Genomic DNA, 26,202 nt, shown 5'->3' with positions numbered 1-26,202 from the left:
ATTCATGTAAACATAAAGTATTGGAGGAGACAGCGTTTCTACTGTAATCTCAGTTACGCATTTGCAGTAAAGGTTTGATAAACCTTCATACTCAACCTAAAGAGCACAAAACAGTTGTAGTAACAGAATCAGTAGCATCTCTCTTAGCGTCTCTTTTCTTATGGAGTTTCATTAACGTCCCAAAAGTGCCATTAAATCTAATATATCATTTCCTGTATAATTTACAGTAACAGCACTATGGCTGCATTATTCTATAATTCATTTGTGGTACTGTTTGGTGCCAAATACAGCAGCGTCCATTAGTCTCTGGACTAGAAATACTTCTGCAAAACAACAACACTCTGGGGGTTTTACAGCAGGCCCACAGATTCATACAATGTACCTGCAACGCCCACAGGTTTAAACCTAAAAAATACCCCCAAAAACCCAAAACATTACAGTGCACAAAAGGATGCACCAAAACAGGCTTGAGACAACTTTATATTTCAAAATATCTTGTGTTAAATCATTAGGTTTTGGTGAAAAACAGCAATATAGAAAAGATACAGCATTATTCACACATAAACATCCAGACTTTCTTCAGCAGTTCAATTAATTAATAATCATATCTGATCAAAAAGAGTTTCTTTCAATTGGAAAACAAACATCATTTTACACATCGCTCATCACGGTTGCAGTCAGAGGTCACTCTGATGAGGAAACACTTCAGTTCAAACACATTTCCTGTACTGACTCCATCAGTCACTGTGCCTTCTGAGAAAAAGAACCTGCCATTTCTCCTTAAGGCCATGTGATGTATGTTTATGAGAAAGGGTGTAACCAAAGTCATCCACTTGTAGATAACCTTGTGTATCAACCAGTTCCTGTTTATCCGGTGGCACAACTTTCATTTTAATGCCTGTAGGTCTGTTAACAATACACCACAGGCCTGTCACCTTTTAACTGCTTTCAGTTTCATCTATTGAAATATCATTGTGTCTGTATATTGATTCTTGTGCTGTGTTTAGATGCCAAATTCAGAGCAGTACAGAAACCATCCAGTTGTGTTATTTTTTTAACAAAAGACTGTCTCCAAGGAGAAATAAAAATCTATGGAGAGCTTTGTCAGTGATAACTGCTTACACCCTGAATCCATCACATGGTATCCACAAGCTGTAATATCCGACTCCACTCAAAAGCAGAAATACCATATGAACACAGTCTTTCCATTTATTTAAATTTGTTCTAACAATATTACATGAAATATGCACCAAAGGTTGACGATGCTTGTAGTTGCGGGTCAAACTGTGTACTTGTCTTCTCCTTGCCTCTGGGCTTTGTGGTAGTGGGTGTAGCTGCCGTACAGCTCGTTGAACACCTCTCTGACTCCCATCTGCAGTCCGGCCGTCAGAAACTTGGTGTCCTGCTCCATACACAGGTCCAGAATCCTGTAGATCCCCTCTGTTAGATGCAGCTTAATGTCGGGTCGCAGAGTAACCTGGAGAGGGAAATAAGAGGACAGTTTTGAAAAAAGGACAAGAAGGCGGAGGACACACTAGGGAAAAGGAAAGGAGTTAAAAATGCAGCCAAAGGCACGAAGGAGCAAACATAGTTCATATCGGTTTGATTAATCATATTCTTGTGTCACAGGTTGAAATTCCAATCAGTTTAGTTAAACGAGGCACTGATACTCCGTCACGTAAGCGAGTCATTCCTGCTTCCCCTGTTTCTTAATGCATGTTAACAAAAGCACGTTTTTTCCCTTTCTTAGTTAATTAATGGACACATGATACTGTGTGTCGACATTCAGCCCGTGGTTGGGCCTGAGGCACGCATATGAAGCCACAAATTATGTGCCACCGGAACAGTTCAATAAACATTTATGTCACACAGCTTCATCAGCATGTCCTAATCCAGGCATAATTTAAGTTTATGCAAATGTTAAAAGCAAAACTACAAAGAGACGACACTTACGATCAATTTATTACTCCAGCAAATATTCAAAGAGACAAATGGAAGGGAGGGTTGGTTAGAAAGAGATAGTAATCCCTAATGCTGGATTTAAACCATCAGGGGTATCAGAAAACAGAAATTCCAAAAGGGATCAATTCATTATGTTTATCTTATTGAGCCTTTTATCTAACATCTAAGTGGACAGCATTGCTTTTTAACCATGCTGAGTTTCAGATCTGAAACTCAATACAGAATATAGTCAAGTGGTCCACATCCGTACAAGATCCATCTGATCCAGCGAGCGTACCCTCATACTTCATCTACTTGTGTGACAGAAGCAGACAACCAACACACAATGAAGTCGTGGATCCACACACGCAATACAACACAATGGACAACACCTCCTTTTGTTTGCTCAGTGAACCATGCACATCAAGCCAGGGGACAATTCAACAGTGTCTGCTCATTCATCCCTGTTACATTATACCACCGCAGGCAGACAGGTGCTACACACCATGACCTGATGACTTGTGCAGTTGGCTGTCCTCAGACCTCTGTGCTGGTAACTGTACCTGACTGTGAATGATTAATAAACCTGGTTGACATAATGGCAGGGTTCACATCATAAAGGAAAAAGCCTAGTATGGCTTTTCAGTAAACAAAGCTAACGTATCAAATGTCTTGTGGAGTATTAGTTTGCCAAAGCTACAGTTAGTGGAACGGCTGTCCAAATACCTGGTGTGGCTCCTCTGGTGCTCCTCCTCAGGTGTCTACCACTTTTGCGGTATGCCGTACATACTGTGAAGCTCTCTGAGATAAACTTGACTGTTTCGACTGTGTAAATAACCAAGACTGTAATGAACTGGCTAAATTACAACGCACTAGGTTAGATATATACAACATTTCTGAAATATTCTTTCTTACTCAACATTGTCTTTCCATTATTGAAGGCGTTGTCTCCTGTACCTTAGATGATCCCTTTGCAACCTAGGAACTAGAAACAAGGATTCTGGCGATATTTGATCAATATTTCATGTTTACTAAAGTCTTTCTGCTGTTCTTCGCAACTAGCCAGGAAAAGAAAAGACATATCTCATTGTCATGTTATAACTTTGTTTTATTTATGTTTTTATAAAAATCTAAGATTATTCTTCAGTGTTGTGTCATTTTTTCCCCCGCGATATTGAAAATGGTACCAGATATTACTATTTTTCATTAGACTCCTTAATTCATCCACAGATTTCCTTTGGCCAACCCACAAAAGTCACAGAGCAGGTGACAGGCACTAAGAATAACGATAATGCTTATATAGGTCATAAAGAGGTATCAATAATACATTGAGACTGTTTCGTAACCTGTTAAAAGTTACTTGTAGTTTGTTACACTAAAAATAAATGTATATACTATAACAGTATATTTGAATAAACTTACATTTTAGAGGAAACGCACACATTTTACACATACAAAGTCTGAACGTGTCTGAAGACTACAAGTTTGAAAATGTTTAAAAAAATCTGGCAGTGTTGTGTTGGAGACAAGTGAGCTAACTCTGTAGCCCACTCCTCATCTCTGAGGATATATTTGCAACAACTAGCATATCACACTAGGATCTCTGCTCGAACTGTTGAGCTTGAGATGTGTTTTTGGATAAGGAGGGCACCAGGTTTTCACAAGGAAGAACACATCAAATAAAAGAGATTAAATCTCTGGTTCTACTGCATCAATTCTGAACCCTTTTTCTTTAAACTGTCTGCCATGAGTCAGAAAACATTATAGTGTGTGTTCGATCAAAATGACAAATTGGTGGAATGTTGTTTTTAAAATAGCTTTTTAATAGAACAGCAAGTCCAGCCACTTTAATATCAAGACGAGTGTCCAAATTCATAAACTTCACCAGCATAAAAAATTGCACTCTCTAACTGCTGCTCCGCTCTGGTCTAATAACACCTTGCTGCTGCATGGAAAGTTCAGTTCGGGCAAGAAGCCATTAGAAACAGTTCTGACACAGAGATGGCTAAATTAACCCTGACTTTCAGAAAAAGGTCCATCTCCTTGAAAAACCTAATTAAAAGCACAATATTAAACCAATTTTAGGATTATAAAGGTGACTCACACAGAGCTCAGAGACTCCAAACACCTGATTTCTCCCCATTTCTGTCTGCCTGTCTGGTCTGTCTGCCTGTCTGCCTGCATGTCTGTCTGGATGGGCGCTCAACATCTTCCTCTCTATGTGTGACTCTGCTGGAAACCGCTGAGTAAGACTGGCGTCATGTTAAATACAGTGTGGTGGCAGCAGAGAGGAGCCGCGTTCACAAACCAGACATGACTCACAGCTCCGAGGGAACATCCAGCCTAAAGCTCCATACCAGCACACTGGAGTTACAGTAATCCTGGACCCGTTCACTCAGATTTGTGAACATTCAAAATCTGGCCAATGGAAATAGTTCCCATCGCTGCTTCTGAGCGTCAGCGTCTCCGTCACTCTGCTCGCCCAAATCTTGCCAGCTCAACACGCACTACCAAGCAAACTAGGCTGGATCAAAGGATCAGCTGAGATCCCGCCGCCTCATTCACACAGCTGTGGAGACTCGCTCGGGATGGCAGATGGCTACAGATGACCGTGTTGACTGTATGTTACTATGACTGTATGAGTGGTTGTACCTTCTGCAGCTCTGTGACGTACTGAGCCACCATGAAGGCCGACAGCGTGGTGAAGCTCTCGGCTGTGGCAGCGATGTGAGAGTACATCCTCTCTATCAGCCTGGAGCACTGGAGATAAACATCACCGTCTGCACCTTTAAAAAAAACAGACTGATGTTAGTTCATTAACCTGTTGACATGTGACAGACTTGTTATACTTTAATTTAACTAGTTGGTCATAAATCAACATGGAGGTCAAGAGAAATTAGGTTATTAAAGGAACATAGAATAGGATGCATGTCCAGAAATAAAGCAACACATTGAAAATGACAGATGATCTTACAACTTGTTGGCTTGTCAGTAATCATTTCTGTGTTGGCTAAGTTGAGACTTCTGCAGCAGATGTCTGCAGTTTACAGTGGATTTGGACTGTAAAATGTGTGAATGTTCCCTGTCTTAACATTTACGGAAAGTTACTACTGATGAGTAATTACAAGACGCTGCCAACTGTGTGTGCCTGGGCATGACACCAAGTGCTTACCAATTCGTCCAGTAATTTCCAGTAGCCGGAAACCGGTAGAAAGAACCATATTCCTCTTTAAGCTTTTAATACAGCCTCAACCTGACTTTCAAGTTTATGAAATTGAATTTACAGAGTTGAATATGTTCCTGATGTGCTGTCTCGTCATTTTTTAAGGAAAGAAGGGTGCCAAACCACAAGCCAAACCTGGATCAAACTGTGCATCTAATTTATAAAAAGAACAAATGGCAGATTGACTTAGGGGCACTGCTTCACAAATGAAGGTAAAAGAAAAAAGGTGCTCTTTGGATCCAAAGACATTCCATGAAATGGAAAGTCTTGGAGTCTTTACTTTGTGATCAATAAGTCATTACTGAAAAAATACAAAAGGAACACTGCTTTGCAAGAATGAAAAACCATAATAACTGGGCTTTGCAAAGCAAAAGTCTAAAGTTTGTTTTTGGTTTCAGTTCATGTTATCTATTTACAATTTTATGAAAAACAGTTACGGGATATCAGATGAACTTAACTCAACTGCCAGCTCTGTATTTACACAAACAAAATCTAAATGTTTCTCTCCAAATCAAAATGTGTTTACCCAAATTAATTCACATCATATAACAAGTCTCTTTGTCTGAGACGGTGTCTGACGCGTTACCTGTGACACCGACGTCTCCTCTCTGCCGACCCTCCTGCATGATTGATGCCACCAGACGATGAAAGACATTTAAGAATGACGGAGCAGCGTTCAACATCACCTGAACACACAAGCAGGTATACGGTCAAAAAATTATTTATACATTCAAACATCTGTCAGGTTAGGATATTCAGTTATATGGAGGGTTGGTACATTTAACCAAATGACTTCATAGTGACTGACTGCCCGTTCACAGCTCTAATAGCTTTCACATGAATCCTGCTCTGCCAGGTGTCCTGGTGGCTCCATCTTTCCAAATGCTGTAACTCGAGTGGAGAAACAGTGGTCCACACCCTCATATAAAGAAATACTAAATATGTAGGTTAAATTACAAGGAAATATGTAGAAAAATGGGGAATTAAAAATTTTAGGTAGTTAGAAGTTGTACGAAGGAAACCTTTTTAAATTGGCCCAAAACAGTCCTACATTATGCATCTACCTCCTCATTGTCACTGCTTGAGTCATGACAGAGTAGCCATAAACAGTCCAAAAAATAACTGAACATAAGAGTTGGATTCCCACAAGACCTATGTTTGCATTTCTGTTCATACCTCCCTCCTCCTCCTCTCCCTCTTTGTTCTCCATTGAAGGCCTACGGTGGACTGAGGGAGGATGAAGAGAGAGAGAATCTAAACGAGGAGGTGATGTCACCAGCCCTGGTTCGGGCTCAGTAATGGTTTCCATCTTCTTAAACCTGCTCCATGCCAACCTTCACTGCTTGCCAGCTCCCCTACCTCTCCTCTCTACCTCCCTCCTCTGTCCTATCACACCTCCTTTCTCCAGCTCACTCCCCCTTTTTCTGCTTTGTCCTGAAACCTCCCTCGTGCATCGCATTCAAATCACCTCTCTGCCTTTTGTTCTCCATCCACTGCTTCTTCTCTTAGCTCTTCATCACTTCTTATTTTTTATTCTCCTCTCTTCCCTCCTCTATAAATGTACTCTCATTTCCTTCCTCGCCTCCCCCCACTCCCTCTCTTCTGCTCTGCTTTACTGCTGTGTTTTGTCCTCGCAAACATCTGACATCAGTTAACTGGTTCTTTCCCGGTTTCATTCAATGCAGCTTCCCAGTTTCAATCATACTATGTCACTGTAACATACCGAAAATCTGTCAACATTTCAAAAAGAAAGAAACAAAAAAATTATCACATTAACACGGTTATAATATGAGCTGGTGAACCAAACAAAAGGCTTTGTGTGGGCTGGAATGTGGATTTAAAAGTTTTACACTTCTAGTTAAGCGTCTTTCTGTATGGGAAAATGTTGTTCTTTTCTGACACTCTGGGCGCAACGCATGCAACTCCAGCATAAGCTGGAAATTTGGATGTTTTGTGGTTTTCGTGCAGCTGCAGCATGACTCTAGTGAGCTGCAATATCCTTTGTTTTAAGCAACATTCCCCGAGGCATCCTGTGGCTCAGTCACAGACCGCATTTTCTTCAAAATCATGGATTCAAACCAGCAGCCTTGACCTGTAATAACCTTTATACACAAGTGCGTAGGTTTGGGTCCACAAGTGTTTGCATCTGTGTTACAAAACCTGCTTAATTGCTGAAGACCTGATAAGGTCAGTATTATGTTATACAGAAATGCTGACAACATTTTTTTAAAACTCCATGATAAAATGTCTTCTATTGATCTTTAATACAGAAAGGTTACGTTTGGTTGATGGACTGTATTACAGAGGAAGATGTTTCTGCTGTTTTGTCTAACCTCAATATTATAAATGGGTTGGACATGGTATCATATAATAAAATCAATATGACACAGCCGACTCTTAACCCTTACCTTTTACATTTCTTGCGCTAGGGGCCTAATTTTCTTATTCAGGTGCACCAACAATTAATTAAGGTGCACCGAATAATACATTTAGATTTAATTCCTTAACAAATGATCTAAATGATGGTAAACAGTAATAAAGGTGCGGATGTTTCTCTTCTTCTTCGTACCTGAGGATGACACTGGATGATGGCAAACAATGCCTCATGAACAGCCAGGAAAGTCGATTGATAGATCGGTGGGGTCAAGTGTTCGAGGGGCACTGACTGGAGCGCTCCAAGGACCAAGATCACATGATGAGGGTTGGTGATGAGTCCCTCTCCATGGCGCACCAGTGATGACATTGACATCACTGTAGGAACAGTGAAGGGAAGCGTCAGCGAGATGTCCTGACTGGACGATCTCACTAAGAACTGTGACACAGAAAGATACGCAAAGTGAGTTAGAGATTAAACATTAAAGATGGCGCTTTTCTTTTCAAGAGTTCACTCAAGTGAAAGTCATGATTGTGCCACTGTGAGCCAGCAGCACAATATAAAAATGCTAAATTGGAATTTAGCCATCATTAATGGATACAGCATAAGAGCTGATTCAAGCCATTTCAGGGTTGTTTTCCACATTTTAAAACAAGTCCTTATCTACTTCAGCTATTTACATAAATATGGCTACTCTGTTTTGCTGTGAAATTCATTAAATGTTTTGTGGAATATGAAAGTTGACCTTCCATCAGCATGGGGGTGACTAGATAATGACTGAATTTTTATTTTTGGGTGAACTGTTCCTTTGAATTCAGACGATTAAGACTTTTAAGTGGGCGAGAGGAGGCTAGACAAAGTATACAAACAACAGATGAGACAGATGAAGGACATATGGGCATAATGAGTGCGGGTCAAAGAGCCAGAACGGCATGTTTAGAATATTAAAGTAGAAACGTGTGTGTGTGTATGTGTGTGGTTAAACAGATTGCTGTGTCGTCTGTCTGCTCCACCCAACAGGCCTGACGGGAAACACATCGGCCAAACGAGCTTCAGTTGATGTGACACTGAACAAGCATTCCACCGGAAACAGACAGACAGTGATTGTCGTTTCGCTGCTGAGTCACTTAAGGTGGCTGTCACATGTACTTTTCCAGCACACTGTTGCTAAACTATTACTGATGTGGGGCCAGAGAACTTACTGTAAATCATTCTCAACATGTTACTGTTCCCTGCTTGTCTTGCCGTGTCTGTGCAGCTATACTGAGAATTCTTGCATAAGAATTTATTTTCATCTGCACAATAAAGCTGATTTTTGTATTGGTTTCCTGCATATGACTCTGTGTGTGTGTGAGTGTGTGTGTGTGTGTGTTTTCCTCACCACCATAGCAGATATAATCTGTGGTGCAAAGAGCCACAGGGCTTTAGAGCAGGACTCAGGTAACTGACAACTGGACAGCAGCTTTATGATAATTACTGCAGCTAGCACCTCCTGGAGAACAGTAAAGGAGAAGAGTGAGAAGACAGTTAATTTGCTAGATATTTAATGTCACAGCAAATACAGTTTTCATATAAAATACTGGAATAACATCTCTGAAAAGAGATTAAATCAGGGAAAATGTCAACAGTTTCTGGGATCTTTACACATGAAAGAGTTGACTGATGAAGATCTTACCTTGTAGTTTCCTGCCCTCAGCTGGCCGGTGTCCAGTCCTTCTCTGATCAGCAGCAGCAGCAGGTTGAACTGGCCTGTCGTGCTTTTCTCCACCAGGTGGCGCAGCAGCTCCTCCACCGCGGGCTCCAGCTCACAGATGTCATTCGAAGACAGCCAAGAAGCTGAAAGCAAAGAGAAATTGTGACATTCAGGATAAAGATAATAATGTTTAGTTTTGTTTAAACACTGTCAGAGAAGTAATGATTTCATTCTATGTTATTAATTGCGGGTTTTACTTGCAGTGAGAGCTGAATACATCCAATTAAGACAAGTTTCTAAAATTTGCCCAGAATATTATAGACATATGTCAATATACAGTATAAAGCAAAACTGAGGACCAATACTATAAATTAAGTGCTATATGTTGAGCCTTATGTTTGCTTAATTTGTATGGAAGAGCTGGTGTGGAATGACGTTACAACAATCAGTTGTAAACTTGTGGATATGTGCAATATTCAGGGGTAATTAACGAAAAATCTACACTGACTGATGGTGAATCATATGTTTGTTTTAATGTGTCTATGTACCTGTCAGCAGTCTGTGAACAGTCTGCAGTATTCTCATATACAGCTCATCCAAATCCTTTCCTCCCGTCTTCTCTTCTCCTTGCTCCTCCATCTTCCTCACTGCTGTGTAGAAAGCAGACAAGAACTGGAGAGAGGAAACCAGGAAGTCCATGGGTCTGTGGGCAGAACTGATTTCTTTGAGGATCTGCTGGCAGAAGCCCTGATAGAGGCTCATTTGACTCAGCTTGGTATCCTTTTGCCTATTCTCTTCCTTAACTGAGAGTGAGGACAGTTCACAGTGCAGCATGACTGTGACAACTTCTACCACAAAGGCTTGACCAAGAGTGCTGGCTGGCTGACTAACAGTCTGGGAGTTCATTATGGACTCAACAGCTGGTCCCAGCGAAGCAGTCGTTCTTGTGAGCATCTGCGTCAAAGTCTGATCCATTTGTTCACTCTTTCCTAGGTTAGAAGACAATGCCTGGCAGAAAGAGGACAGCAATGCCAGCAGGAGATGAACAGACAAAATGGAGGCTCCTGGGTCGGCTTTACCTGACGTTACTGCTGCACTGAGTCCCAAAATGTGTCTGCTTGCCATTTCCTTACTAGTAAGATAGGATCCGAACTGATCCAGGTTGAGTCGAACGCTGCTGTTTCTGGTTATAATCAACTGGACTGAGCACTTGATGAAGGCCTGAACTGCTTTGATTAAATCCAACCAATCAGGGTTGCGTGTGGCTCGAAATCTTCCATTGTTGCAATGCCAGAGGAGAGAAGATGCTACAGCTTGCAGCAGAGCGCCACCATGGATGAGTTTCAAAACACTTTGAAAGTTTCTACCATCCAGGAGATAACTCAGAGTTCTCAGCAGACTCGCCAGGAACACGGCATCATCTCCAGATTCAGGAGGGTTTGCAGTTGTCTGCTCTGACTGCCTGGTGGTGGAGGTGAGGGTGAAGAGGAGGAGGAGGAAAACAGAGGAGAGATCCTCCGAGTTCATCCCATCTGGGTTTAGGTGTGTTAAGATTTGGAGTAAGTTGGCTAATGTCTGGCTCTGTGCGTGAGTCAGAGATACAACCCCCTCTCCGGTCTTTGAGGATGCCAATATATCCTCAACTATTGTTTTGTTTCCCTCAGAAGAGTTTGCTTTCTCCTGAAACTTCAGGAGTGTAGGACAAACTGTGGGTGCTGTTGCGTCCTTGAGGACCCCAATGATACTTTGTGTGAGGGAATGAATGGTGGCAGAGAACAGAGAAGGCAACTCGATAAGAACAGGGCTTTGGAGAAGCTGTGAAGATATGAGGGAGACGGTCAGACAGCCTGGCAGCCGATCTGCATCTTTGTCTGTCTGTCTGCCGAGGAGTGAACGGACAAGAGCATCTGCTACTTGTCCCTTATCTTCTTTGCTCAGGTAGGGAACAATCAGAGGCAAATTGGATGTGACAAGATACCAGTGTGCTACAAGGTAGGAGCTAGCATTCACGCTCCCTATCTGCCCGTCCCATACCTGCTCTCCCTCCAGACTCACCTCAAACTCTGATTTCGCTAAAATAAACTGGGCTGCCTTGTTTAGAAGTACGACAGCGCTGGGTTCAGAAGGTAAGGGGGTATCTAACAAAACTTTCTTCATCTGCTGTAAAGTGAGGTGTTTGAGCAGCAAACAGCTCATGGGGCTGCAGGATGGTGGTAGACTTTCTAGAAGGGTTGGGACTGGTGCACATCCTTCAGCCTCACTCTGCACTCCTGATCGGGCTGAGTCTAGAGGTGTGTATTTGGTGCAGTGGATATGGAAAAGCGTGTCGACTTCCACCAAGGTGTATTTGAGGAGGAGAGCGGCCTCCTGGGTGTTCTGTTCCCGCAGTGTTCCTGTTTTTGACTCTGGGAGCTTCTCCGGCTCTTTCTGGTCTAAATTCTTTTTGCCTTTCCTTGGGGTCCTCTGAACTGAACTTGTATTTGTTTTTACAGCCTTCTTTTCGGTTGACAGCAGAGGCAGTAGCTCCTTCACTACCTGTTGCATCTCCTCCATCATGCCCTGACTCTTCCTGACAATGGGAAGAGGAGAGGCGTTGTCAAGAGTCTTCAGACTGAACAAAATAACATGAAGCAGTTGGCTGAGGGAGGACAGCTTCAGAGATGCTTCATCTCTCTCCTGGTCAATGTTAAGTTCTTTATTCGTCCCTTCCTCTTCTCCTCCATCAATCTCCATTTTCTCTGCCCCTCTTTCCTCCTTCACCAGCTCAGGTGGTATATACCTCCTGATGCTCTCCAACACTGATGAGCAGATCTCTAGGCCTTGGGAGGGGGGAGTGTCCAGAAGACAAGTTTTCAGCATGGCAGAGGTGCCGTCAGACAGCAGAGGAGGTCGGGGGTGGTCCAGGGCTGGCTGACAGATCACAGACAAGAGCTCAGAGAAGAGGCGAGGCAGCTGACGGAGCTTAGTGTAGGTCTGGAGGAGACTGCACACCATAGCCTGTTGGGGAAACAAACATTTTGTTGCAGTCAAAACTAATGTTTTACTCATTCTACCATTTTCATGTAGAAATTCATTCTGGGTGAGGGTTTCATGTAAATTTTTGTTTTAGGGACATAAACAATGTAAGTAATGGTTGAATCAAGAACCTGTCTGGCCCGTTGCACTCGTGCTTCCATGCATTCAGAATTAACCCAGGCCGACGATAACAGCTGGTCCAGGTCTGGTTCAAGGATCAGATGGTTAAGACTCAACAACACCTTTAAACAGCGGTACCATGCTGGGATGCTGAAAGATAAGACAGGACAAGTTGTCACAAAAGACATGACTTGTGACTTCAATTAATTTGAATTAGAAAAACATCACATCAAGACCAGTGGGTTTTGTTTTTGTTTTTACCTTGACTGGGCCTGGTTGAAGAGCATTTGTCCCATGGCTCCGTAAAAGTTGAGCTGGACTTCTCCGTGTCTGATCCTATCTGCTGCTACATTGTAAATACCAGCAGACAGAGCCTGGCTCAGCAGGGACTCCACAGCCAGCAGAGCCAGGCTCCAGCTCTCTGGGGAACAGCGGGAGGCTGAGGGAGACTTAAGCCCAGGGGACACAGACACTGATTGGTCTGCTTTGGCAGGTGAGGAAGATTGTTCATCAAGGCCCAAGTCCAGGATCGGGACCAACCTGGTGAGGAAATAGAAACACAACATCCTGTGTGCTTCCTCACTTTCTCCTCTCCCTTTTCCGTAGCTTTCCAGAAAGAACTTAAACAGCAGAGATAACGTGTTTGACTTCACACTGTAGTGTAGGGCTGGCTCACAATAGCCCTGAGCGCTTAGTTTGGAAAGAATGGCACTGACTGGCTTCAAGAGGCCTTTCGCCCCTCCGAGACCACGTTTCCCTGAATCCTCTTTAGATGGAAGAAGCTCCTCCTTGTAAGAGGTCAGGTGCTCAGAGGGGAAGAGAGCCAACTGAAGGATGGAGTCTATCTTGATGCGGATGTCTCTGCACAGCTGCCCACGCAGATGTGTGTGAGAAGGTGCAAATTCCCCGGAAGTGAGCAGGTGTCTGAGAAGTACTAACGTCTGGATCAGCTGATTGGTTACCATAGTAAAGACTCTGTTAGGATTAGCTTGTTGTCGCTGAACTGACAAATAACACGTTAGCACCTGAAGCAATACGTCAAACAAATTAGCGGACCGCAGGTTTTCCTTTGGCTTGGTGGGGAGTTTATCAGCATCAGGCTCTGGCTGATCTCGAGGACTTTCAGTGATTGGCTCGACTGGGGAAGGGACCAAGTCGCTAATGGGCTGAGTTTTAAGACTCTCAGTCATCACCTCATCTTCAGATTCAGCCATTTGGTGTGAGGATGTGAGTAACGGCTGCTGGAGCTCCCGGCAGGCCAGAGAGCAGAGCTTAGCCAGGAGATTGACCATGAGCTCATACTTGGTGGTGAAGACGGATGAGAGTGCAGGAGAAGAGAGAAGACCCTGACACACACTCAGTATGGTGGACGCACACACTGGCGACTTGGAATCAACACACGCCCACTCCTGGAGACGCTCAAGCAGCAGCTGGAGGGAAAACAGACAAGAGAGATTTCAATTAAGGCTTAGTGTATCAATGTCACATCGTCTTTCTAGAATGGGAATGCGCTACAGCCAAAGCACTACTCCAATATGCGATGATGGAGAAGACAATCACAAAGGCTCTGTTAGTAACATCATTTATGAACTCCAAAAGAAGAATTTTAAAAATCTGTGTTGCAAAGGACACCTGTGCCATGTTGAGCCTCAGGCTGATGGTCTTGCCCTGCTTGAGAAGAGTGTGGAGCTTCCTGCTGTGAAGCAGATCATCCAGGTAACACCACAGTCCTTCCAAAACATTCTGAGAAAACTCCACCTTCTGATTGTACCAGCCTGTCAGAGCATGGGTGCACCAATCCAACAGCACCTACAGAGGTAAAGAGTCAAGACAGACATGAACATAAAGATTGCTGACATGTAAATACTATTAAAATCATTCAAACAACCAGTCTTTTTTTCTCTCAACTATCCAAGAACTGACAATGAGATATTTTCTTAGAAGATTGCAAAATGAATGATGGAATGAACAACAATCCACATTTGCAAAAAAGACACCATGGTACCATATTATTCACTAACACTCTATGAAGGCACACATATCTTGTAACCCAACTTCAGCGGTTACCTGTTCCTTGTTGGGAAGCAGGCACTGAGTGGAGATCCAGGCAAATCGTGCCAACTTTAACTTGTCCTCCCACAGAGTCTGAGGACTCTTCAGTTTCAGGTGGATACCTGAGTAAATGGCAGCCATCGCTGCAGCTGGTGCTACTGCCTACAGAAGAAGGATAGAGGAAAAGATTCAGGGCCGGAGAGAGGGAAGACAAGACAGGGGGAAAGATGAGAAGACCTAAATACTGGTATGCATTTTAGGTTAATTCTCCTGTAAACACCTTAGACCGAGATACTGGCCGAGAGATGGAGTTGGTTCCCCTTCTGCCCACTTCTCATCAGAGATGGGTAAAGTTCAGTCTTACCACAATACTTGCATTTGACTATAATTTTAAAAATCTATTATTTTTCTTCTATCTAATGATGGTGGTAATAAGTATTAATCCCATATATCTGTGATAAACTACAGGGATGGGACTAGAGTACAGGGTATGGAAATCAGTGTTTACATGACCGCAGAGAAACTGCACGCAAACCCAGGACAGTAAAACAATATTAATCAATCCCCACCACACAGATATAAACCACAGTGACAGTTATTTTAAATGTGGACACAGCTATGACAGGTCGTTAGACCAAAGCACCCCTCATCCTCCACACAGACCCGACCCTTAATTTAGGTTGAAATATATCTCGTATTCCCTCGAGTTACTTATATCTGAGCGTTGTGCTCCACAAACATCTTTTATCTTCTCATCTGTTAAAGTCGGTCTGGTGCCCTCAGAATAAACCGATCTAACATACTAGCATGCTTTACTGCTAGCTCAACCACAACTAGCATAACGTTACTCAATGATAGTATACTCTGGCCAAGTTAAGCTAATACCGGGGCTTCTTTTCGCCTGCAGGCAAACAAACCGTCAATACATTTCAGAGTTAATTGTTTTAAAGTAGTCACATGTACTTTGGTGGACTTTGCCAATTACACTTACGGCTTTTCAACCCGCACGTGCCTCCTGTTTTCAGATGCGGACGAACTTTCAACTTTCACCCCGCCGGCCAGGCGAAAGCAATCGATGGTCGATGTCGCCCAACTGTTTGCTCGGCTATCAGCCAAATATTCACTTTTCGCCTTCATTCAACACAGATGTTAGTACAATATTACGTCTAACTGATTTTTACCGGGCGATAATGCATTCATTTGATTTCAAAAGAAACGAAAACGCATTTCCATGAGAAATAGCTGTTTGTCGATCAAATAGCTCAGCTAATATCATGTGTGTCATTATTTTCAGGCAGCATGTGTACGTCTGTATGAACTAAATAGAAACACCATTAGCTGTTTGTTCTTTGTTTACAAATTTGATGACGCATTTTGTTTTGGGGAACCTTTCAAACTCATTTACAAAACACCAGGTGTTAACTATCGACTGCATTGGCGTTCTGGGTTGGTTTGGTTATGCCTGGGAAAGTTTGCTTACATGATCAGCCATTGAATTCCCCCGTCGAAGAGGAGGAATCGTGTGTCTGTGTACCTGCAAGCCAAACCAGGGTCACCTTTCCTGTTTCCACCCTTTTAGACCATTTCCAGGGGAATTACGGTCATATCTCGGAGTGGATTTTGATGTTAGTCGGCCTACGGCAGCTCGCATTTCGACTACACCCGCTTGCCAACCAAATATTCAGCGACAGATGACAGTGACAGGCGGGGTGTCGGTAGCCGTTCATTGATAAGAGATAAACTGGGTGACGGCGGCTGTCAGGCGCAGATAAAACACACAATAACGGTCTAAACTCAACAATGTAGCGGGAAGGATCTCTGAAACTGTTCTGCTGTGGATGTGGTGCGTCGACCTCTCGACTGGGGGCTAACATGTTTCACCGAGTGGACTCAACTCAACCGGAATCACCTCGACAGTGTCACTAACTGAACCCAGCTAAGGGATATTTTTACTCTCTCATCTTGTGTCAAACTTAGCAACTAACTGTCTTCAGCTACGATGCGGCTTTTAATTCGCATGTCAAGGTGCACTCACGGAGTGCACTTGTCCAAATTCAAGCTAACACAACCGAGGTTGTTGTGGCTGGATCACCGGCTGAGCCTCTCAGCCGCCCTCCGGAGGAAGAGGCAGTCTACCGGGGTCAGACCATCCGTCCAGCCGACTCCTGCCTTCCCTCTCTCCTCACCCGGAGCCACCGTGTCTGTCCTGCCCTGCAGTCCGCTCGGAGGTCTCTCTATAGTCTGTCCACACTCGACGACAGGCCGAGCAAGGACATTTACACACACACCTGTTGCCTTTGCCAGCTCTTCAGCCGCCTCCACACCGACACCAGCCGAATCGGTGAAGACCCAGACGGACACGGAGGAAGGCCAGACACCGACCACGGTCCCCCTGGAGGATGTCAGAAGGATCTTGCAACTTGCCCACCCGGAGAGATGGAGCCTGGCAGGTAGACTGTGTTATTATAGTACCACCAATGTGTGGACGAGCCACCAGAGGCTTTTCATTTTAATGATAGTAGTACAGTTGCCACTTTTAGTCTGACACTGGGTCAAAGCTCTCAGGACTTCAATGGACTGAAAAAATAGTTTACATTCTTTTTTTTTTTTAATTTGTGGAGCTTTAACTGAGCGTGTCAATACTCTCTTTCCACTTGTTGTTTCATCATGCACCAAAATGGAGAATAGGATGTGCACACGGCTGCCTCTCTGCAGCATCAGTGTCTCCTCTACATGTATTTATTCAGGAGTGGTAGACCACCACAGTAAGAATATTACCACCATGGCGTCATAGATCTTCATAGAGAATTATAATCTAGATAACAACACACAGCTTTAAGACACAAACAAGCATTAAACCCATTGCATAGACGTCGCCTTTTGATCATGATCAAATAACTACATGTAGACAACAGCGCTGCGCTCACTTGTAACATTTAGAACCAAAATTACAACCACCAGGTAAGGATGTGGAAAAAAATACCAAAAATTGCTCCCTGCCACCACTCCTACGACACAGTTAAGAGAGGAGACAGTCAGCATTATTTTGTATTGGCACACAGGAGATTTATTTTTAGTCCGTATAGGAAGAAGAAAACTCATAAATCGTGTCCGTGATTGTTCCAGTTGCTGGTGTATTTCACCAAAGTAGTCGTTTCCTGTTTTTTTAAGCAAGTTCAAACCACAGCCATCTGCGAGCATGAACTTTGTGATTTTGACACTTGGATGCGCACAGCCATATTCTGTTAGTTTCTCCTCACCAGTCACAGCAGTCCACCTCACTGTTTTGTACCACATGTGGACATTGTAGTGTTTCCAAGCCTTCTTTTATGTTTTTTCAGTGGCTGCGAGTTACATTGTGACCTGATCTGACCTTGATTGGAGACAGGTTCTCCCAGATTACAAACTTCTGCATTAGTCAGATTGTTTTGATTACCTGACACGGGCTGCAACTCTGCTGATTATGATGTTCAATTGGAGGAAAACACTTAAAATTACCTTTCATCAGGTTTTGCTGGATAGCCCCTTCTGAAGTTGAAGTTGAGACTTGCTTTTTATTAGTTTATAAGCCCTGTATTTTGCTTTCTGCTATCATGTGTTTTTAAAGCGTATCTTCTCCTTTTATCCACACCAGCTGCTGTAGGCTTCTTGACTGTCTCCAGTGCAGTAACTATGTCAGCTCCATTCCTCCTGGGTAAAGTGATTGACACCATTTACACCACTGGAACAGACACGGAGACGATGGCAGCCTCCCTGACATCGTTGTGTATCATGCTGACTGGAGTGTTCCTGGTCGGTGGGGCTGCCAACGCTGCCAGAGTCTACCTCATGCAGTCCTCAGGTGAGATGAATAAACTCACAAAAAAAAAAACTCAGTTAAATGATCAGAAAAATCACCCTTCACAGTACATACAACCAAAACACAGATGTCAACATGAATCAGTGAGGAACTGAATAACAGGCAGAAACAGTTACTTTCAGTATTTCAGTATTGTTAAAGAATACTTTGAAAGTAAGATGAAAAGATCAGTGATGATATGGAAGCATTGAATATGAAGCAAGAGTCAGCAGATGGTAAGTTTAGCCTAGCATAAATACTGGAAGCAGGAGAAAGTTCACAGATACACCTACCAGCACCTCTAAAGGTCACTACGTAATTAGCATGACATATCTTGTTTGTTTAATCCATCCGCAAGCAGAAATGCTGCAATAAAGATTTCTTGGTGCCTAGCAGCCAGTGGCATTGATTTCCTGACAACCTTACAATGACGTTTCTGTTTGTGGATGGATTAAATACACAAGATACTAAGAATTAATAAATGATGTAGGTAGGAATGTTTCTAAACTTTGGACAAAGTCTAGCTTCTTTCTTTCAGAAGTTTTCAAAGATTCCTTGATATGTGTGCACTTTTCAACCGTTTGTTTATATGCTTCCTCTTCTCTCTTCAGGCCAAAAGATTGTTCGCAATCTCCGTGCCTCCATCTTTTCCTCCATCCTCACACAGGAAGTGGCTTTTTTCGACAGGAGCAGGACAGGTGAACTAATCAACCGCCTCTCTGCTGACACGGCCATGGTCGGCCGCTCCATCACTGACAACCTGTCGGACGGGCTGAGAGCTGTCGCCCAGGCAGCTGCTGGTGTCAGCATGATGGTGGGTACGACCCTTAGAGTTGTACGCTGCGTACGGTCAGGATGGGTTCAAAAGAAGAATTAATAACTGGCATCCTTTATTATACATTTATTGTGTGGAATAAATGTATTGTACTACTGATGTGTTTTGAATACTTCCAGATTTTAGATAATTATTGAAAACTGAAGGGCAGAAGCCACAGAAATCCATATTTCTCCCATAGTATGTCTGTTGTTTTGTGTAGAGTCTGACCGATACTCGATTTTTGGGCCCAATACAAATATTAGGGAGTAAAAGAATAAATATATCTATGATTATGTTGGTCAGGCTGTAGTTTTGAGCTAACCAACCGTCAGAGTTTTTTAAAAAAAACACCCAGTTAACAGCAGAGTAGATGTGTGAATGTCTAGTTGGACAGTACGAGGAAGTAGTCGTGCCATCTTTTGTCTGTGGCTTTTCATGCAGTGCTGTTGGTATGTCAGCTGAGAGTTTCCCTACACATTACTGCTGGTAAACTATGGTGCTGTTGGGAAACAGGTTACCAATAACAAGGAAATGGACATTTTTTCTTGAATGGCTGCCACACCCTGACCCAAGTCTGACATGTACCTGGCTTTTTTAATTGTAATGACTCTCACCTGACTATACTCTGTCACCAGTCTCCACTTTCTTGGAATTCGCTACATATTAGTTGATAAACAGGTCTGTTAGCTCATGCTTTAACTTCCTTTGCATAACAGGATTTTTCCTGGTTCCATGTCTTATGACCTCATTTCAAGGAAGTAAAATGACTTCCTGGTGTAAAAAAACGTTCAAGGAAATCAACAGAAAAAGTCACTGTGATAACTGATAAGGGCCAATTGATGTGAAATCTGTCCTTTTTTCTCTGGTCTCCCTCTCTATTTCCATTACCTACTGTCTTTTCTCTCTCCTCTTCTAGTTCTACGTGTCCCCGAGTCTCGCCAGCTTTGTTTTGCTGATCGTTCCTCCTGTAGCCGGTCTTGCCATCTTCTACGGCAGGTACCTTCGCTCCATCTCCAAACGCACACAGGACGCACTTGCACAAGCCACGCAGGTACGGTTCACAAATACGCACATATCAAATAATTGGTTTAGAATTGTGTACTAGGTTTTTATAGTCAAGTGCAGGGATTAATAAAACAAATTATTTGACGATGTGGTATTTGTAAATAAGGAAGCTGTGGCAAAATGTAATTTCAAACTCTTTTTGCATTTTTATATGATTTTTGTGATGCTTTATACTGAACTTCCTTTATACTGACTCTTATTAAAGCCACATTGTTTGTCTGTCCCTTAGCTGTGTGTATACCAGATGTAAATACTGCGCTGCCTGTGGTAGTCTAATTAAATTTGTAGGGGGGAATTTACAATGTTCATAATCGGATTTTTGATATAGATAAAGTCCTTTTTAAACTGTGTGTGTGTGTGTGTGTGTGTGTGTGTGTGTGTGTGTGTGTGTGTGTGTGTGTGTGTGTGTGTGTGTGTAGTTGGCAGAGGAGCGTATCAGCAACATGAGGACAGTGAGAGCTTTCGGTAAAGAGCTGTCAGAAGTCAACACGTATACAGAGAAGACAGACCAGGTCTTCAGTCTGGCCAGAAAGGAGGCTGTACTACGAGCTGGCTTCTTCGGAGTGGTAAGTGTGTGTCAAGTCAGTTAGATTTATACAGCCCCACAGAGGTCAAATTTGTCTCAAGGGGCTTCACATTCATACACTATATGAGACTCAGACCCTTTTTTCAGATAAGGAAAAAAAAAAAACAATGGAGGGATCCCTTTCCCAGACACACATGCAATAGATTTTGCATCTACAGAATAGACCGATACAGGAAAATGACAGCGTGGACAATCGGGAAAACAAAATTAAATAGATTTGAATAGATTTGGAAACTTAAGAAGGACAGACTACTCAAACTCACAAGAGCAAAACTCAAGCACACTCCTCACATGGACAGGATGAAAAAAACTGACACAGAGAGCTCGCTGTGCAAACCTTGTGTGTGTCCTCTCAGTGATGCAAACCGAATCCACAGTTAGGACAGTGTTGCACAGGGGCTTCTGCTTTTTGGTCGTCTCTCGGGTTTGTCACAATACCACAACACCTGACATGTCGGTATATGAAGGCTGTTTCACCATTAAAAAGGTATTATCCAATCGCCCATACAGGGTCGGACAATGCATCCACCCATTTGTGCACTTGCCAAGCCTAACTGCTTAAAACAGGTTTTTTGTTTTCCTCTTCCTGTCCTTAACACTACGTCTGTATGCATTTTCATGTGTTAACACGTTCCTTAGGTTGGATGAAATTAAGCCTTAATTGTCCACTTCTTTTCATGTCAGCAATGGTATCTAAACTACCAGAAACACCTTTCATTATGAGGCAGTGCATTTCATCTGGGACAGCCTTCAAAATGAGCAGGAAATTGAATCTAAAACGGTGTCAACAAAAACTGTATAGTAGATGATGGACTCAGGTTTATTTTAGGGCTGTTGTTTTGGACTAGATTTAACTGGGTGTCAGTCACTAATAATCTGGCAGCTGAGTCTGTAAATGAAAGAATAAACTTGATTATTGAAATTTTTTTTTCTTCTCTGTCCACCTTCACTGTTGTACTGCCTGGTGTCAGTAGTCACTACATGTCAGGCTGATGAAAGTCAAATTTCTGCCTCATTGAACTGTTGTATAGAATGGATATAAAGAGGGAGAGATTGGTGGTATGACTCGTTAGCTTATCCAGCAGGTGCCCAGATGGGTTACGATCAGTATAATCTGTGCTTAGTCAGGGAGCGGCAATGATGCCAGATGTTGTAGTAATCAAATAACCAGGCGTGCGTGTGTGTGTGTGTTTCAGACTGGTCTCAGTGGAAACATCATGATCCTGTCAGTTCTGTACAAAGGAGGCCTTCTGATGGCCAGCCAGCACATGACCGTGGGAGAGCTCTCATCGTTCCTCATGTACACCTTCTGGGTGGGCATCAGCATTGCAGGTGACAGACACTCATAGATACCGTTAATATGACTTTCCTTATTATCTGAATTTCCTTATCTGTTCTGTTTATATCGTGTAAAAACTGTTTTTGTGATGATTTATGGCGTTTTGTATTTCTGCTGGATGTGAAGGTCTGAGTTCATTCTACTCTGAGCTGATGAAGGGGTTTGGAGCAGGAACCAGACTGTGGGAGCTGCTGGACAGAAAGCCCGAGTTTCCTCTGAATGGTCAGTACGCACACGCATACTCTCTCACACGCACACACACAGGCAGGATAATATTACTTCAGAAGACTTTGTATGGTGGCTCAGAAGTGTTGAACCAAATCTGAAAACCACAACATAACAATGGAAGTGAACTGAACGATCATTCTATTGTTGTTTCTGTCTTCCTTTGCTCCTCCACAGAAGGTCTGGTGCTCCCTACAGACCAGCTGAAGGGTCAGCTGGAGTTCGATGACGTCACCTTTGCCTACCCCACCCGCAGTGAGGCTCCTATTTTCCAGAACCTCAGTCTGATGGTCCCAGCCGGTACCATCATGGCTGTGGTGGGACCCAGTGGATCTGGGAAATCAACCCTGGTGTCACTGCTGCTCAGGCTGTATGACCCCGACGCTGGTGAGAGCGAGCTGCTGCGTGATTAGGCAAAAGAAATTACGATGACAAACTTAAAAGTACAGGTGGTCGTTTGACGTCTGCACTGCACTTCATCTTTTCTTCAGGTATGATCTCCATAGATGGTCATGACATCAGAGATCTGAATCCCTATTGGCTCAGGAGTCACATTGGGACTGTCAGCCAGGTAACAGATAAGTATTTTACTTGTTTATGTTCTCGTTCGACGGGTCTCATAGCAAACACATAAACAGGGCGGCTCCTTTGCGTCTCACATCTCAGTCTTTCTCACATTCTCCTTCTCCTCTCCTCACCTCTCTCCCAGGAGCCTGTGCTGTTTTCTTGCTCTATAAGAGATAATATAGCGTACGGTGCGGTGGACCAAGAAGCTGTGACCACGGAGGACATCTACAGGGCAGCCAGAGTGGCCAACGCCTATAATTTCATCCAGGCTTTTCCACAAGGATTTGACACCGTTGTGGGGGAGAAGGGAGTGCTGCTGTCAGGTGAGACACAAGCAGAGACTCGACAGAAATGATATTAAGATTGTGTCTCCAACAGTCAGGCTTTCCATGACATCATGTAGATCTTCATCAGGTATTCACTCTCACAATGGTTGTAAATATTAATGTTCAGTGTAGGGAAGAGGGCAGTTCTCAGTGAAAATGTATTTTTGTTTTGTTTACATGTTGCAAAGACAACATTATTTGGTGTCATAGTAGAATTATGGCCATTTATTTCTATACAGACCATGGAAAGTAAACTGTTCTGTGAAGTGTAATGGCTCTGTGCGTACAGTAGACACATGGGGCCAATTTAGATGAAGCCTTTATGTGTGTACAGGGTTAAATTGTACATTTTGTTTCCCAGGTGGTCAGAAGCAGAGGATAGCCATAGCCAGAGCTCTGCTCAGGGTGAGTACAACAACACATTCTTTTTACAGTTTCAGAAGAAGGCGCAACCCGTGGTCATACCTGTCACCTGCACATAACATTTTTTATCAGTTAACCAGGCTGCAATGACAGGAAGTGGATGTTCTGTTTTTTGCCTGAAACCTGTTTTTGTTCTCTCTCCACAGAATCCCAAGATCCTGCTTTTAGACGAGGCTACCAGGTGAGAAAGACAAGATTTAAGAATTGTTTTGTTTTGTTTTTGTATATTACCCCCTTCAGAAACGGTATGTTATTGCACTAGCTAAAGACACATCTAAGGTCATTTTGTTAAAGACAATCCTAAACCACCCTCTTTCTTCAGTGCCTTGGATGCTGAGAATGAGTTCCTGGTCCAGGAAGCCTTGGAGCGTCTGATGGAAGGTAAAAAGCCTGTCATTCAAATTAGTTACACTTCATGACGAATGGTATTACGCCTGAGATGTAATTGTTTCTCCTGTTTATTATATCCCCCTCTTCTCGCCCAATCAACAGGCAGGACAGTCGTGATCATTGCTCACCGTCTGTCCACCATCCAGAATGCAAATGCCGTCGCTGTACTGGACCAGCAGCGTGTGGTCGAGTGTGGCCGGCACGCCGAGCTGCTAGGCAACAGGCAGGGGCTGTTCAGGAAACTGATGGAGAAACAGGCCTTTCTACAAGAAGAGCAGCAACGAGCGCTTCGCTGAGAGGCCAGGGGGGACAGACCAGTGGAAGAGGATGAGGGAGAAATCAGGAGGTGAGGTCAGTGGCTCGAAAAAACAACTGGCTTTACTCCAGTCAGAGGTGAGGGAGAAAAAGAGCTCCAGGAAAGCAGAACCTCCCTGAGGAGCAGGAGATTTGAAAGCCACTGAGAAACACGAGGGGAGTTTGTATTCCTTGCTTAAAGGAAAGAGACGGAGTAATCCACAGTGAAGACCTAAGACCTGAAACATGGATCAGGGAGTTCGTTGAGATGCTTTATTTTGAAAATATCTACTTCTACACTGAATGAGGAGGACCAAACGAGAGGCTGAGAGTGAAAAGGACACATCAGGAAGACGGCACTCCTCACACACCAAGCTCTGAGACAACATGTCATTTCTGAATCGCTATCACTACCAGAGCTTTGGGGGAAAAAGCTCAAATTCTGTATTAAATTGTTGAGGTGTACGTGTGATGGTGTCAATCTGCTGAAGGACACTGTTGTCTGTCATCACCTTCTGATTTTCATAAACAAAACCAAAAGCAGTGTAGTCTGATGTATACAGAACAGCTGAATATGTGTTTGTTTATGAACTTTTGTCTATTTATTATTGTTTTGGTTTTTTTTGCAAGTTGAATCATCAAGCAGATCCTTTTTATATAACATGACATCATTGTAGAGTTGAAACAAGCCAAATGAAGCAGCTATTTCTGTCGTCTACACTATGTTGTAATACTGGACTCAGCACTGTTCTCACATATCTCTGAACACAAGGACACAGATCAATGTGCACTTAGGTCATGAAACATTATTGAATGTCATGTGCGCCATCTTAAACAAGCTGCAACAATTATTGGATAACTGCCAACTATTTAGATGATTGATTAGTTCAGATTCTCTGATTACAGCTTCTTAAATGTGAATATTTTCAGGTTACTTTACTCTTTTATGACAGTAAACTAAATATCTTTGGATATTTTTCACCTTTTATAGACCAAACAACTAATCGATTAATTGAGAAAAATCATTGACAGAGAAAATAATCATTAGTTGCAGCCTTATTTCCAGTTCGAATTTAAGTGTCTGACATAAGTTAAGCCGGATGCAGTCTGTACATTGTCATGACTCCCAAAATCCTCAATTCATCGTGTCTTCAAAATGTCAAGAATGTAATCTTTCAGGTGTCTTGGCCTGAACACTAAATGTAGGTCAAACAGAAACCACCACTACAAGGTAAACATGTTTGGTGCAACACCTCTGACTGTATACTGTTAATCATCTGTCAGTCTGTGATGTGATCGTCCCCTCCGTGCTGTGTTAACTGGTAGGTGTTTACGGGACGCGCACTCTGCCAGCATTAAATTCTACATAAACAGCTCTGAACTCACGTACACGTTAGCCACAAAGCTGTTGAGCCAGCTAAATATTATAGCTGGCTGGGAGCGCGTGACTAAGAGGTAATGATTCTGCTCGGTAAATATTTGGATGGTAAACGGCCCACTTCACCACTCAGGGGGAGAGTCCAGACCGGAGTGTAACGCCAGACATGTAAATGTTCTCTGCTACAGCGCTAAAAGGACTGTAGATTGTGTGTTTTTCTCATGAGAGATGGCTAAACTAAACATTTGTGAAAAATTTCCCAAACTTTTTTTTATAACAAAATTAGAAGAAGAATCCTCTGTTTGTGCGGTGCAGCTGGGACAGTTTTGACTCCCTGTTAAAGTGCGTTTAACGGATAACTTTACAACTATGAGTCATTTTGTTTATGGCGAAAGTTGATGAACAAAGTAAAATGATCTTTGAGAGGCTCTAAGCAAACACGGATGCACATTACAGGATATATACACATCTTTATAAATGATCACATATTGTTCACATCTTGTTCACTTCAGTCTTTTTTCAGTATTTCCTATACT

At 42.9% G+C, this 26,202-nt stretch overlaps 2 protein-coding genes across 2 annotated transcripts; one reads left to right on the top strand and one right to left on the bottom strand.

The window, feature by feature from the left end:
- Positions 1–462: 462 nt before the first annotated feature.
- Positions 463–15,527, bottom strand: urb2 (URB2 ribosome biogenesis homolog). The gene is made up of 12 exons (XM_030415236.1): positions 15,410–15,527; positions 14,434–14,580; positions 13,999–14,175; positions 12,628–13,796; positions 12,378–12,516; positions 9,780–12,228; positions 9,214–9,374; positions 8,920–9,030; positions 7,734–7,976; positions 5,751–5,850; positions 4,594–4,727; positions 463–1,477 (listed from the first exon to the last, which is right to left on the bottom strand). Exons 2-12 carry the CDS (start codon positions 14,557–14,559, stop codon positions 1,280–1,282), a joined length of 5,007 nt encoding a protein of 1,668 aa, XP_030271096.1. The 5' UTR covers positions 14,560–14,580; positions 15,410–15,527; the 3' UTR covers positions 463–1,279.
- Positions 15,528–16,062: 535 nt separating this feature from the next.
- Positions 16,063–24,375, top strand: abcb10 (ATP-binding cassette, sub-family B (MDR/TAP), member 10). The gene is made up of 14 exons (XM_030415391.1): positions 16,063–16,868; positions 18,053–18,259; positions 18,868–19,070; positions 19,990–20,124; positions 20,558–20,704; positions 21,921–22,056; positions 22,190–22,285; positions 22,466–22,675; positions 22,780–22,859; positions 22,998–23,178; positions 23,543–23,586; positions 23,751–23,785; positions 23,927–23,985; positions 24,097–24,375. Exons 1-14 carry the CDS (start codon positions 16,418–16,420, stop codon positions 24,288–24,290), a joined length of 2,178 nt encoding a protein of 725 aa, XP_030271251.1. The 5' UTR covers positions 16,063–16,417; the 3' UTR covers positions 24,291–24,375.
- Positions 24,376–26,202: the final 1,827 nt, after the last annotated feature.

This window comes from Sparus aurata, chromosome 4 (genome assembly GCF_900880675.1).
Source record: "Sparus aurata chromosome 4, fSpaAur1.1, whole genome shotgun sequence".
Taxonomy (NCBI): Eukaryota; Metazoa; Chordata; class Actinopteri; order Spariformes; family Sparidae; genus Sparus; species Sparus aurata.
Note: the sequence above shows the minus strand (reverse complement) of the source record. Positions and strands in the feature narration are given on the sequence as shown.